General features: G+C 56.4%; 1 protein-coding gene across 4 annotated transcripts in view; it reads right to left on the reverse strand.

The window, feature by feature from the left end:
* Nucleotides 1–13504, reverse strand: part of CBS (cystathionine beta-synthase) — a 28438-nt gene that overhangs the window by 1901 nt on the left and 13033 nt on the right. For 2 of the 4 annotated variants that reach the window (XM_006169426.1, XM_027768632.1), the window contains 10 exons: nt 13161–13230; nt 11738–11829; nt 10431–10556; nt 9686–9770; nt 8042–8147; nt 6625–6702; nt 6347–6481; nt 5713–5821; nt 1572–1656; nt 825–866 (listed from right to left, as the gene is read on the reverse strand). In XM_006169426.1, coding sequence (XP_006169488.1) covers nt 825–866; nt 1572–1656; nt 5713–5821; nt 6347–6481; nt 6625–6702; nt 8042–8147; nt 9686–9770; nt 10431–10556; nt 11738–11829; nt 13161–13230 — 928 coding nt within the window. Of the gene's footprint in view, nt 1–824; nt 869–1571; nt 1657–5712; nt 5822–6346; nt 6482–6624; nt 6703–8041; nt 8148–9685; nt 9771–10430; nt 10557–11737; nt 11830–13160; nt 13231–13504 lie in introns of those variants that run through there. The other 2 variants (XM_014584542.1, XM_006169427.1) reach the window with 2 other exon arrangements.

Here is a 13504-nt window from a genome sequence, read left to right on the forward strand (position 1 = left end):
AAAAGAAGCCCCCTGAGGAGCCAGCAGGTTGCGTGGTGGTTAGGGTGCTGGACTCCCACATTGCCGACCATGGTTTAAGTCCCAGACCTGGGACTATAGCAAATTAAAAAATAATAATAGTCAATGTAATAAATAATTTAAAGAGAAAAGAAAAAGAGGCCACCGAGGGGCCAGCAGGCATGACTGAGAAGCCCTGAGCCCTCTTTCCAGCTCTGCTACGGTCCTTAGAGCCTGCCTTCATGGCGGAGGGGCCAGGTACCTTGATGACCCCCTGGAGCCTCAGGAAAAACCAGGGGAACCCAGAGATAAGCTGCTAGTGTTTTGGGGACACTGAGACAAAGGGACAGCTTTGGAGAAGCCTGGCCTCAGCTCTGTCACTCCCTGTGCCACTGAGATGCAGGCTACGAGAGCCACACAGCCTGGCCCTAACACGCCAGTCTAAGGCTGGAAGGGTGACAGCCTGTAGAGGACCAGGTGTGAGTCTCGGATCCTGTGGGCCAAGGTCCGTCACACCCACTGGCTTGAAAGCAGCAGACAGGGTAATAAGCAGGGGTGGGCCTAAGAAAATCACTATGGACCCAGAAATTGTATCCATATCTTTTTTAAGGGAGGGATGTTCAAATACAAGTACAGATGGTCCTCGGTTTACAGCAGTTGTTAGACTTTGCGGTGCGTTTATCGGGATTTAATCCCCGCCTAAGTCAGGAGCACCTGCGAATGTGTGACTGAAAGGAGGAGCCCGCCCACCCATGCTCGGGGACCTCGGAAGCCTGCGATTCCTACCCTAGGAGCCATTTCCCGGGGGGTGGACAGGGCGTACATACCTGCAGGCCCCCCCACCACTCCTGACCAGGCCTGGTCCCGTGCTGTAGAGCCAAGGACGGGAGAGGGATTAGACAGAGGTGCCCCAGGCCCTCACTGACCAGCCCTCAGCAGGTCTGAGCTAGCATGCCCACGGTACAGATCAGCAGGTGGGTGGGCCTCACGGATGGGCTTCAAGGCCTTCCCAATTCTTCCTGTGAGCCCTGGGAAGGGCTTAAAGTCTGTGACTGTCACTTCTTAGCCAGAAGGTGAGACCAACTCTCTTGGCCTATGGAGGTGGTCAGGGTGCCCAGGAAGACGCTCTGTGACCAGGAGTTACTCAGCTCCGGAACCACCTAGGAGCTGAGTGCCGAGTATGGCCTCTGCGAGTGTCTCTCTGAGCTCCATGAGGAGGCTTCCCTTCAGAGCACCTCCCCAAAGTCCAGGAGGCTGTCAGAGCAGGACCACCCTCCACAAGGATATGGGACAGTGCTAGGTCTCAAGAATCACAGATGTTCCAGATTTTCCTAGGATTGTCCCTCAGAGTGGCCAAGACTGCTGCCTCCCAGGAGCCCAGGGCTCTGAACACCTGAGCCCGCACCCGGCATGAGAGCCCGCCTGGAGCTCAGCATGCCCCACATGGCCCTCAGGCTGGCACCACCTGCTCCCCAGAAAACTGCACACGGCAGGGAAGTAGCACACAGGCCCATGTCCTGGCCTGGTGGTCTTGCCCCCAACGAGAACCCAGTGCCCACAGCTTGGCCACTCACATTGGATCTGCTCGTGGACCACCAGGGCGAAGTGGTCCATCTCCAGGATGTGGGAGAGTCTGCCCAGCGTGTCCGTCAGGGGGATCTGGAAGAGAGGCACAGTCAGGGACCATGTGGCCAGGCCTGAGGGCTGTTGTCCTGGCAGGCCACCATGGACAGGAACATGGGACAACAGGAAAAACCCACGTTGCTCAGAGGATCCTAACAGATGTCAGACCCATGACACCTGAAAGGACACCTGGGTGAGCTGACGCCAGGATGCCAGGAAGCTTGAGTGCAGGTGCTCCATGAAAGAGCCACCTGAAAGGGATGTGTGTGTGTGCCCTAACTCCAGGACATTGCTAATGCCAGCGCGGGTTCAAAGGCCAGTGCCTGCCAGGGGCTGGGCGAGGGAGAAAGGGGGGTGGGCCACTATCGTGACTTCCATCTGAGGTCAGCTGACACCTGCAGGACTCTGCCTACCCATAGCCTGCATAGCCATTGATTTCTGGGGAAATGTCACCAGGATGGGACAAAACCCTGGACGTGGTGAGGACAACTGGGCAAACCGAAAGATGCTTGCCAAACTCCAGTGGACCACACACCAGGACCGCCCCGGATGTCCTGTTTGGACCCTGTGGTGCAGGATGATCTCCCTGGGGAAGGCTGAGTTCGCAGCGCAGGCAGGAAAGCGTCGACACTGCCCTAAGCTGAGAGCAGAGTGTGGCAGTGTGGCCGCATCTGAGGGCAGGCTTGATGGACGTCACACGGCAAGCCCTAAGCAACGATGCAAGTTCATGGGAGCCAAACTCCCCCATCTGCTGTCATGCAGTCGGACACTGAATGTGGTCTGAAAGGTCAGGATTCTCCTCTGTGCCAAAAGCCAGTGGCGAGAACACCCAAGGGAACTGTGAAGGCTGGGTCCTCCCTGTGCCTCTCCTGTGGGTGGCCAGACCCCCAAGGTGGGCTGAAAGACCAGTGCTGGGTATGGCCACGTGCCCGGCAGATGGAAGCTACGATGTTTCCTGGAATGGGAGGCCTGGTGCTTTTGCTGAAGGACATCCTGCCTCTGTCCACACCTGCCTCTCAGTGCTCAGAGCTCAGCCAGACACCTGGGCGGCCCCTAACATGTTTTGCTCCTGCAGGGCCAGCCTAGCCTCGGAGTGGCAGGATGTGGAAGCGCTGTGTTGAGACGACACACACCTCGGTGGTACGCCTGCTGGCAGCGGGGTAAGCGGGCTGAGGAGCTCGGCTGAGCTCTGGAGTAAGGCTTCCCTTAGGTCTGACTTGGCCCAAGGGGGAAAACACATCTGGGCGCTGGGCTTGCAGCCAGGAGCTCTGCCCTTACATGTTCAGTTCCTGCCAGCATGAAAATAAAACAAGATCGAGCCAGCAGGTGGTGTGGTGGTTGGATGGTTGGATTCCCATATGCCAACCACGCAGTTTGAGTCTCAGACCCAGGGGTTTGAAAAACACACCGGAAAGACCCAAAATCCCAAGAAGAGAACGGAAGAGATGGAGGAGATGGGATGTGGCATAGTCATGCTCCCAGGGGTGGGGTGCTTTCTCACTTTCCCCCCTCCCTCTCCTCTCTCTCTCACAAATGTGTGCACCCTGTAGCAAACTTAAAAAAAAAAAAAAAAAAGAAGAAGAAGAAAAGATTAAAAACCCACCAGACCAGGGGCCAGCAGATGGCATAATGCTTACATCACTGGACTCCCAGTGGGGGGAGAATGGAGGAGAAGGGATTGTGGTGTGGCCATTGCCCCTGGCGGGGAGGTAGATTCTCACTTTCCATCTCACTGTCACTGTCTTTGTCTCTCTCCAGCAAGCACATGCACCCTTTGACCAGACCAAAACAAAACAAAACAAAAACTCTTAAACAAAAAACAAAACAAAACAAAAAAACAAAAAACAAAATGCTAAAGCAGAGACACTGAGGGGCAGAGGCATAAGAGGAGGAGCGAGGACCTCGCTTCACCAGACATGCCAGGGTGCGGCAGAGCTGGTCCCATCAGTGTCAGGGGCATGAGCAGACAGTGGAGCATCAACACCAAAGCCAGAGGTGCGATGGAACAGGACCCAGCAGGGAAAGGAGCCTGGACCTCACATGGTTCTGCCGTGTGAAAGAGGCAGCCATCACGTGGTTCTGTGTATTCATGGCTCCTCAGGATGCAGCCTAGAGGCACAGAAAACAGACAGCCACTGCTGCGGAGCGGGCGGGGACACAAGGAGGGGAGGGCTCAGCAAGCGTCTGAGGTAATGGACACGTGTGATGGTTTCAAAATCATCCAGTTGTGCACATTAAATATGTTCCTTATATGAACGATAGCTCAGTAAAGAATGGAAGGAAGGAGTGGAAAGGAAGGAAAGAAACCTCAAGAAGAACCAATGGGCAACTGGATGGGCTGGAAGGTGGCCCCAGCTGCAGCCTGGCTGGACACCGTACCCCCTGCTTGATGAGCCCTTGGGGGCCCAGGATGGAAGTTAGGAGGGAGCTAAGGCAGAGGGGCCAGGCAGGAAAGGCTTGATAGAGGCTTAAGAAATATCCCATCATGGTGAGTACTGGGGGGACAGTGGGGGCCCGAGTGGTTGGGGAGGCCAAGGAAGGGCATCTGGGCTGAGGCCTGCAGCAGGGTGAGCAGGGCCAGACTCAGGCAGAGCTCAGGAAAAGTAGGAGGCAATGCGCTCCAGGCGGGCAAGGGAGGAGCAAGACAGTCGGGCATGGAGCCATGGAGCCAGGGCCGCAGAGCCTCACCTATGGGGGTCAGAGGCAGCAAGGGGCCCTGCAGGTTCTAAGAGACAGTGGAGACAGAAATGTGAGGGGTGCATGGGTTCTGGGGAATTTTTAGAGTGTGTGAGACGAGAGAGAATTCCGATCTGTTCCTAGATTTGGGCTGAACCTCAGCCTCTCCCACTCAGTAGGCTCTGCGCAATCAGGGGCTGCAGGCTAGGTGGGCGGGGAAGGCCGAAAGGGTGCCTCCGTGCCTTTCTACCCCCTTCCTTTCTCCTGAGTGGACCAACCCTTCCTTGTATTTCTCATGGCAGGCAGCTGACCTTGTTTTTTTTTTCCCCATAAGTTCTTGCCTGCAGACATAAAGGTTGTTATATCCGTCAACGCCAGCGCCACGGCTAACAACAAACAAGATACATGGCAGACCACAGCAGCCGAACAGCCCCAGGGCCAACAGGTGTCCTGTCCCAGGGCTACCTTAATTACCTAACCACAGGGGCCTGCAGATGGTGTAGCGGTTTTGTTACTGGATTCCCACAGGGCCGATCGCAGTTTGAGTCCCAGGGCTGATGGCTTAAAACATGTGTGCACGTCAGGTGTGTGTGCATATGTGCTCACGATCCTGGGAGGAGAATGGGGAAGGGGCAGTGACTTCTCACTTTCCCTCTCACTGTTTCTGTCTCTGGCTCTCTCTCTAGCTAATGCACATGCCTAAGGCAAAAGCCTCTTTAAAAAAAAAATAGTTACCCAACTCTAATCCCCTTGCCCTTGCAAACCCAGGAAAAACCCATACCTCTTACCCTTCAGGGTTGATGCAGCTCTCTGCATCTGGCCCCTTTCCTTTCTCGGAAAGTGGATAAACCTTTTCTCTCTGCTTACACTCTAAGTCTGTGAGCTCTTCGTGGCCTGCGGCACTGGCCGCCTTCCAGATGTGACGCTGACACCACCACCCTCCATCAGGGAACGCAGCGTGCGGGGTGTGATGGGGGAGCAGGACAACCTCAGGTCTGACCTGCACAGCAAGGGGCCATGCTGGGACTTCTCAGAATGTTCTAGCTCTTATCAATTAGGCATACCAGGAATTGGCAGGTGAATGCATCCACGGGCAGGGATCAGGGCTGGATGTTATAAGATGCCCTGGTAGATGCCCAGCCTGGCTAAGAGGATGGTCTCTGGGCTGCTAATGAGCCGGTAGGGCCGAATATAGCAGTGAGTGAGACCTCGCTGGTGAGAAGCATTCCCCCGCTAGGGCTTCTCTCCTCTAAAGGTGGGCAAATTATTGGGTTTATGATTTTGACAGGGTGTAGCCATTGTGGCTGACCTTCAGTGTGGTACTTGGGGGCCAGGAACCCAGTGCTTAGTGCTGCCGCTCACCTTGGGGATCAGCGAGTCTCAGCGCCAGCTGCTCTAGAGAAACATGGCACGCACCTGTTTGAACTGCTTGTAGATGACCTTGCGGACCTGGTCTGCTGGCTGCACCTTGCCAGCAAGCAAGGATGACAGCATGTTCCCGAGAGTCACCATCCCTAGGATCACCCTGGGAAAAGCAGAGACAAGGTAGGGGGTCAGTGCATGCCCTTCACCATTTCCCAGATGGCCGAGGGTGGTCTCCAGTCAAATATAGAATTCCTCTTAGAATCCAGCACCCATGCTGAATGCACGTGAAGCAGGAACAGAGCAGAAACCAAACGGGGAGAAGGACAAAAAGCAATGAGCCCTTGGGATGTCTGACAAATATGAGGCTGACCAGCCATCAGAGTCTCAGATACAGGACTGTCAGAGCTAGAAGCTGGACAACTGGCCACTTAGGCATGTCTGCCCCATTTCCACTTAGACACGGCCCTAGCTGTCTGTCACCTGCCTCTCGGCTTGGGGCCCAGACAGGCCTGCACACCTGAGTGAAGTGGGGGTGAGTCAGAGGCATAAAGGCCCAAAGAGATCATCTGGCCAGCTCCCATCCAGGTACAAAGTGACTGAGGTCAGCTGAGGGGTCCCCATGGCTCATGGCAGGTCCCGGAGGGTACAGATCTGGATGGGGAGGGGCAGGGGCGGCTGCACTGACCCTGATTCATCAACCACAGGTGCCTGGTCAAAGCCTTTCTCGCGCAGGATCTCAATGGTGTGCTCGCAGGTGACCGTGGGCAGTACCGTCAGTGGGGCTGACAGAGTGAGCTCCTGAACGCGGAGATGCCACCACCTGTGGGAAGAGCCAGGGCTGGGGCTAAGGACTGGAAGCAGGGAACCCAGGCCAAGGGCGGCGCCATGGCCATCAGCTGGGCTGGACAGGGCTCAGGCCCCCTTAGCCCAGGAACATGTGCTTCTTCTCAGAGACATCCTTACCACGGCTTCTTCACCATGAGGTCCTCCTCCTTCATAAAGCCCTTCTGCAGCATCCATTTGTCACTCAGAAACTTGGACCTACAGGGATAGGGGTCATGAGGTCACTGAGGCCTGACCCGGGACTACTATGGCCTCTTCCCTGAGGGGCACATGCATGCACAGGGACTAGTTCTGAGAAAACCCAGCATGCCTCCTTGGCCCCTGCTGGTCCAGAGCACTCCAAATGGCTGGGTAGGGCCCAAAAAGAAAAGCCAAAAGGCTAGACCTTGAAAGACCCCCAGTGGGAACTGGGGCATCTGGTCAACCAGGGTAAATAATGCCTGAGCGGAATGAGTCCGAGCCCAGAAGGTTCTCCACTCTATGAAGTCTCTCCCTGGCCCTCCACATGTGCTCTGGGAGAGAGAGTTCATCCCATAGGGGTTTCGGGGGCTGCCAGGAACCTGCCCTAGAGGCAGCCAAGGATCAACATAGTGGGGGGTAGAGATGACCCCCAGCAGCTGACACACATGTGTACATGCACATGCCCACTCAATCATTCGTGGCCACTCAGACACTCTCTCTCTCTCTTACACACACACAAACACGTACACACACACACATTCATACTCACATGCACATGTACACACATGCAGGCCAGCAGGTACCTGAGGGTACGTGGGGTTCTGCTCAGGACACCTTGGGGGTGGGCACTCACACAAGCCTCCCACACTTGCAGATCTAAATGGGATGCCCACCAGAAATGCCTGGCCTAACAAGGGTAGCTGAGCTCAGGCCATGGAGGAATCTTGTGGGTCTGTGGGGAGGGGACAAGGGGGTTGAGTCCTTTTCTCTCCCCCTCTAGCACCCAGTGAGACCTGGTATGGAGTGAGCTACCTAGTGTCAGGTGGTGAGCCCAGGCATGCATTAGCCCAGCAGTGGGAGGGGTTGGGAGCTGTGGGCTCTGAGCCCCACAAGGGGCTAGATCTGTCGTCCAGTGAGTCCAGACATTAGCGCTCAAGGGACCTCGGACATCACCAGGCAAACATCTCACAGCAAATCCCAAGGGGCTGCCTGACCCCAGCCAGGGCTCTCTTGGTGTCCACATGAGTGGGTAGGGCAGACAGGGAAGCAGGAGGGCCATCCCAGCCCTGGCAGCTTGTGGACTATTGGGCCCAGGGGCCTTAGAGGCACAGTGGGCAGCACCCGGGGACAGGAGGGGCTGCCAGGGGGAGCAGCGTGCCTCTATGAGGCCCCGTCCCTCTCTCTAGGGCCCTGCACTGACTTTCACACTTGTTTAGAAGACCCAAGGGGAGGCTAAAGCAGGCCAAGAAGATGGGGGTTGGGGTGTACCTGCTGGCCAGGCCCCAGCTCCCCATGGACAGCAGGGCCTCCAGGGTGGAGGCCGGAGGCAGGGGGCAGGGTGAACATCCTAACTTACATGTAGTTCCGCACCGAGTCAGGTAGGATGACCACGCAGCGCTGACCCTCTTGCAGGCTCCGAGCAGCCTTCACAGCCACGGCCATGGCACTGCCGGCACTGCCACCTGCAGAGAGGGCCCCGGTCAGACTTGCTGAGTGTGGACATGTGGTGTGCATGCACGTGTTGTGACACCCACATACCCAGGCATGCTCTGGGAGGGTCTTTGGGGAGCTGTCAACAGCAGCTACCTCTGGGTGGAGGAGCTGGCCCCAGTGGACCCTGCCTCTCACTGGGCATCAACTTTCTCCTCATACGCCATGGGCCTTCCACCGTGTTCCTGGCTTCCTAGCTGAACCCTTTCCAGGAGCGCAGACCTCTAGAACTGGGGCTCTGCTCAGAAAGGGCAGGCATGGGTGCCAGAGAAACACTAGGGCTTAGGATGCCAGGCAAATGAGCTGAGTGCTGGGGGTGGCCACATGGTCACGTGGACGGCCCCATCACGAGGCCAGCAGCTACCTGGCTGCCCACAAGGCAGAAGACACTGAGCCTCACTTCATAAAGGAGACACTGAGGCACACGGTGACTTTACTTGTTCCCAGCCTTCAGAGCGCCAGGTCACATCCAGTGGTGGCTACAGTGGCCCCTCCAGTTTGGGTTCACGTAGGCTCAGGAGGGCCTGAGGGAGCGAGTTCTACCTGGCCACCAAGCGCACTGCGGGAGGGCCCTGCTAACGCGGGGCAGCAGTCCTGCTTATGAGCTCCGAGAGCTGAGGCTTGGTTTCCACTGGAAATATGGGGCAGGGAGAGTACCAAGAGCACCTGCCACAGGTGGGACCATGTGACTTTTAAAACAACATTTTGGGGAGGTTTTTCAATCAAGAGGGGCTTACTCCAATCTAGTTTGGGGCTCAGCTGTCCACACTGAGCCTCACCACACTGGGGGCTATTTCCATTCCTTTCCTCTACCCTGGTATGGCAGGACGCAGGAGGAAGACACACTTAAATGGCCACATATCATGTCCTTGTGTGAGTTTCAGGGTGGGTAGACGTTCGGTGGCATCCCCTAAGTCCCTGAGACCCTAAACAAGTTGCTGTCCACAGGGCCTTCTTTCCCCGTGTGGCCACGGTGCTCCTTGGCCCAGCACTGTGTCCCTACTCCCAGCAGGGAGCCAAGGGCTGGGGTGGGTGGAAGATGGAGAGTCGATCCTGGATGGGCCTCAGTCCACAGAGGCCAGAGCTGGTCGTGGAGGCTGGAGGGACAGACCCACACGAGCCTCTCCAGGGCATTTGAGGTCTCCCCTGGCCTTAAGTGGGTCCTGGTTGGTGGAGAGTCCATCCCAATAAAAGCCTGGTCCTGACTGTGGAAAACAAGTGTTCTGAGAGCTTTGGTCATGCTCTGAAATGTTCCAGAAGGATAGCTCAAAGCCCTATACTGAGGCCGCTTAGTCTTACCTGTGCAGGTGACCCCACCTGGTCACAGCAAGGACAAGCGGGCTGACCTAAGGAGGGCCTGGATAGACAGATGGCCCCACCTGAGAATCATGGCCGCAGCCATCCCAGCCTCAGAGCGATTGTGTCTGATGGGACTGGACTGGAAGCCTGCAGAGGGCATGCGCCCCCACGCTGCTTGCACCCTCCACCTGCAGGTTCCCTGGCCACTCACCACACAGCAGTCCTTCTTGCGCAATCAGCATGCGGGCAAAGGCGAAGGACTCCTCATCGTTGCTCTTGTACCACTTGTCCACCACCTGTGGCAGGACAAGACCACGGGCCGTGTTGGTGCTCGGCAGAGCGCTGTCAGCTTCCCAGACCACCTCTATCCAGGTGGCCAAGGCGCCAGTGGGCACAGCCTGCCCCTCCTCCAGGGGTCTAGAGCTCACATTTGCAAACCTGGAACTCTACCCTTCCTGCTTAAGATACTTGGAGCGTAGAAACTCAAACCTCCCAGTCAGCCCGCAGGGCGGCCACCCATCACTGCAGGGGTCCTGAGGCTCTCACTCCAGAACCTACTCTACAGCCCTGAAGGAGAGAACTTTCCGGGGTCCTTACGTTTCCTGCACTTGCCCTCCTCGCTGAACCACCCCACGCTGCCCTTCCCTGCAGGTGCCTGGTCTGTGCTCAGTGGCTGCAGATGAGTCACAGGCTGTTTCCACTCATTTCCTAGGATGGCAGGACCCAGCCACAGGCTGTCTCTGGCCTGCAGTCTTTGCCCAGCGAGGCCGGGGCGAGTCTCGATCTCTGAGACCACCTTCTAATTGTGCGTAACAGTACTTGTTCTCCTGTGCCCGCTCAGAAAGAAAGCCAGGATGGGCACCTGTGGTCAGTGGTTGCCCAGGCGTGAACACACAGTATGGGGTGGGACCACACTGCAACTCTGCCTCCCAGCAAGCACTGTGACCCTGACCTACCGTCCTGTCCAGCACCGTGGGGATGAAGTCATAGCCAATCCCTTCCACCTCATAGGCCGTCAGCTCCGTCTGGTTCAGCTCCTCTGGCTCTGCGAGGATGGACCCTTCAGGATCCACCCCAATGATCTGTAGGACAGGCAGCTTCAGCATTTGAGTTGGGCAAAAGTCTCCTCTGGACACATCTGGCTGTTATTAGGTGGCCAAGGTCACCACCACAGAGTGCCTGTCCGTGATCTGCTCACCAGACGTGGGGCCTGTTCCTGAGACGCGGAGGCAAGACACAAACCTAGGGACCCAGGTTTTAGAGCGACATGACCAGGCTAGCTGTTGACCTGCTAGTTAAGGCAGCTGGACCTATATGACCGACTCTGCAGTTCAAGTCGCAGACTGAGCAGCTTGGAAAGCCTGCGTAAAATCCCGAAAGGAGAAATGGGGAAGGGATTTTGGTGTGGCCATTCCCCATGGGTGGGGGTACTTTCTCATTTTCCCTTTTTCTGTCTCTCTCTGGCAAGTGCACACACCCTCTAGCAAAACACCCTCTTCCCTGGGGAGGGAAGCAATGCAACTTAACTCGACTACGTGCCTAGTACAGGACACTTGGAGGGAACACAGGTGCCCAGGAAGAAGTGACATCCCAGGGGACTCCTCTGTGCAGGGTTCCCACGACAGCCCAGGGAGACCACCCACTAGTGGGGCCACTGGAGCCTGCAGGGGCAGGGCCAGCACTGGGCACCAAGCTCACCCTGGAGGTGGGCAACGCCACCACAGGAGGAAATGCACTTGATGCCCCCCCAACCCAGGTACTTCTACCGGCCCCTGTGAAGACCTGCTTTCAATCCCAAATCCAGAGCTCTTCCCCAAGTCTCCGAAACCCCAGCTGAACCCTTGCCCGAGGCGAAGCAGACTCAGAACCTGCAAGCTGAGGGCACAGGGCTTCTGGGCTGATCCTTGGACCTCCCAAGTGGGTACCTCAGCCCCAGTCAGCACTGGAAGTCCCTCTAGGACATCAGACATTGAGCGACCACCCAGCCCCAGCTCCTTCAGACTGCAGCGTCTCGAGTTGCTGAGTTCCTTCCTAGCCCGGGCTCCGACTTTCCCTGAGCCAGGCAGGCTGCGCAGAGTCACACACTATGGGAGACAGCGAAGCTGCCCACGCCGCACGTCAGGAAGGAGAGCTTCCAGCTCTAAAGCAGTAGCTATGTGTGCATCATGCCAGGGATGGCACCTTCTGCCACAGCTCAGGCACGGGGAAAGATGCGAGCAAGCCCAGGCCCGCCTGCCCACCCAGGGCCTGCTTCCCCACTCACTCTGCAGCCGGGACACTTCTCCTTCAGCTTCCTGGCGATGCCCGTGATGGTGCCACCCGTGCCTGCCGAAGCCACCAGCATGTCCAGCTTCCCTAGGGGGCAGCATTCTTCAGTCATAACCCAGCCGCCACCACCCTTAGTAACATCAGTGAAAACAGGCTTGATCCAGGTCAAGGCAGGTCAGAATGTTCAAAAGGAAACGTATTCTCAGAGCCTAGCAGTCCTGCATCAGCAGAAAGCGTTCACAGAAAACGGGACCCAAGTCCTTTCAGAGATACTAGGCCTGGAAATCCCCACTTGGCTGAATCTGGAAAGACCACATGCCCGTTGGGAGGGCACGAGGGGCTGAGGACTGGGCATGGGAATCTTAATTAAGTACTTCCCAGGCTGTTTGGTTCTTGAGCGATGTGGGTAATGAACTGAATTTAAGGAAAGAGGTAAATCACCCCAGCTTTGGCTCAGAAACCATCTGGGCTCTCACCGCTGCCAGCGCAGCTCAAGCACTGGGCAGACAAGCCCGAGCTCGGCAAGCAGGAGTCCTAGCCCATGGGCACCCGTGCCGAGACAGCACTGCTTCTGCCAGGTGAGAGAGCTCTCACGCCTGAAACCCAGGCCAGCCAAGGCCTGGGCCTTTCTACCTACCTCCTAGGCGTGGAACTAGGTTGCACTTACGCCAACACCAGACTGAGCAGGAAGCCGGGGTGCCAAGCTCCTGGCACCTTCTCCCTGCAAGGATCTCTTAGGAAAACCACCAGCCCCTACGGGCCGTGGCAGGTTCCAGGGAGCCTCATGCCTGAACAGAGTAAGCTAATCAGACATCACCACTCACTCTGGCATGAGAAAGACGTCCTGGATGTGAGTTCAATGCCCATGTTGGGGCTTGATCCCTGCTGCTGTTCACCACCAGCCTGAGGCCTGCATGCACTCATTCTTTTTTTTTTTAATTATTTTATTTAACTTTATTTATTTATTCATTTATTTTAATTTGACCAGAGAAGGACATAGAAAGAAAGAGAGAGACAGAGGGAGAAAGAGAAAGTGAGAAAGCAAGCTGCGAGGTCTGAGACTTGAACCAAGGTTGGCCACGTGGGAGTCCAGCACCTTAACCACCATGCCACCTGCCAGCCCCCAATGCACTTATTCTTTGTACTCAGCAGCTCCTGCAATCTGGAGGACTTACCGCTGGGTACACAGACACACCTGGATTAAGGGTATGAAGTCATAGGTGAGGCACGGTCAGAGGTCAAGAGGGCACAAAGAAGGGAGGAAACTGCTACAGAGAAATAGCCTAGAAAGTATTACCGAGAGGAGACTTTTGAGTTGGGTTTTGAGGGGTGAACAGGAGTTTAGCAAGGAGAGAGCAGGTGACTTAACATAGACCACTAGAGATAAATGCAATCAAGACAGGGTTGGAAGTACGCACCATCACACTGCTGCAGGATCTCCTCGGCGGTGGTGTCATAGTGGGCCAGGGGGTTGCTGGCATTGCGGTACTGTGAGGGAGGAGGGTCAGGGCTGTGAGCCAGGTCAAACAGGCTGGCTCCCAGACAGGCGTCAGGCAAAGCCAGAGGTCCCAGGGCAGGGGGCTGATTGCACAGGTGACACTAAGATCTCAACAGACAAGGAGCAGTAAGACCTGCTCTCTAGAATGGGTTACCTCTGGATTAAACGCGAGTGAAATGAGTGAGATGAGGCATCGCTGGGAAGGTTTTATGTAGCAAACTCTCACCCTTCTCCAGAGAGGGCACCCCAACCTAACCTGCTGAA

Source organism: Tupaia chinensis, unplaced genomic scaffold (assembly GCF_000334495.1).
Source record: "Tupaia chinensis unplaced genomic scaffold, TupChi_1.0 Scaffold147038_1, whole genome shotgun sequence".
Lineage (NCBI taxonomy): Eukaryota > Metazoa > Chordata > Mammalia > Scandentia > Tupaiidae > Tupaia > Tupaia belangeri.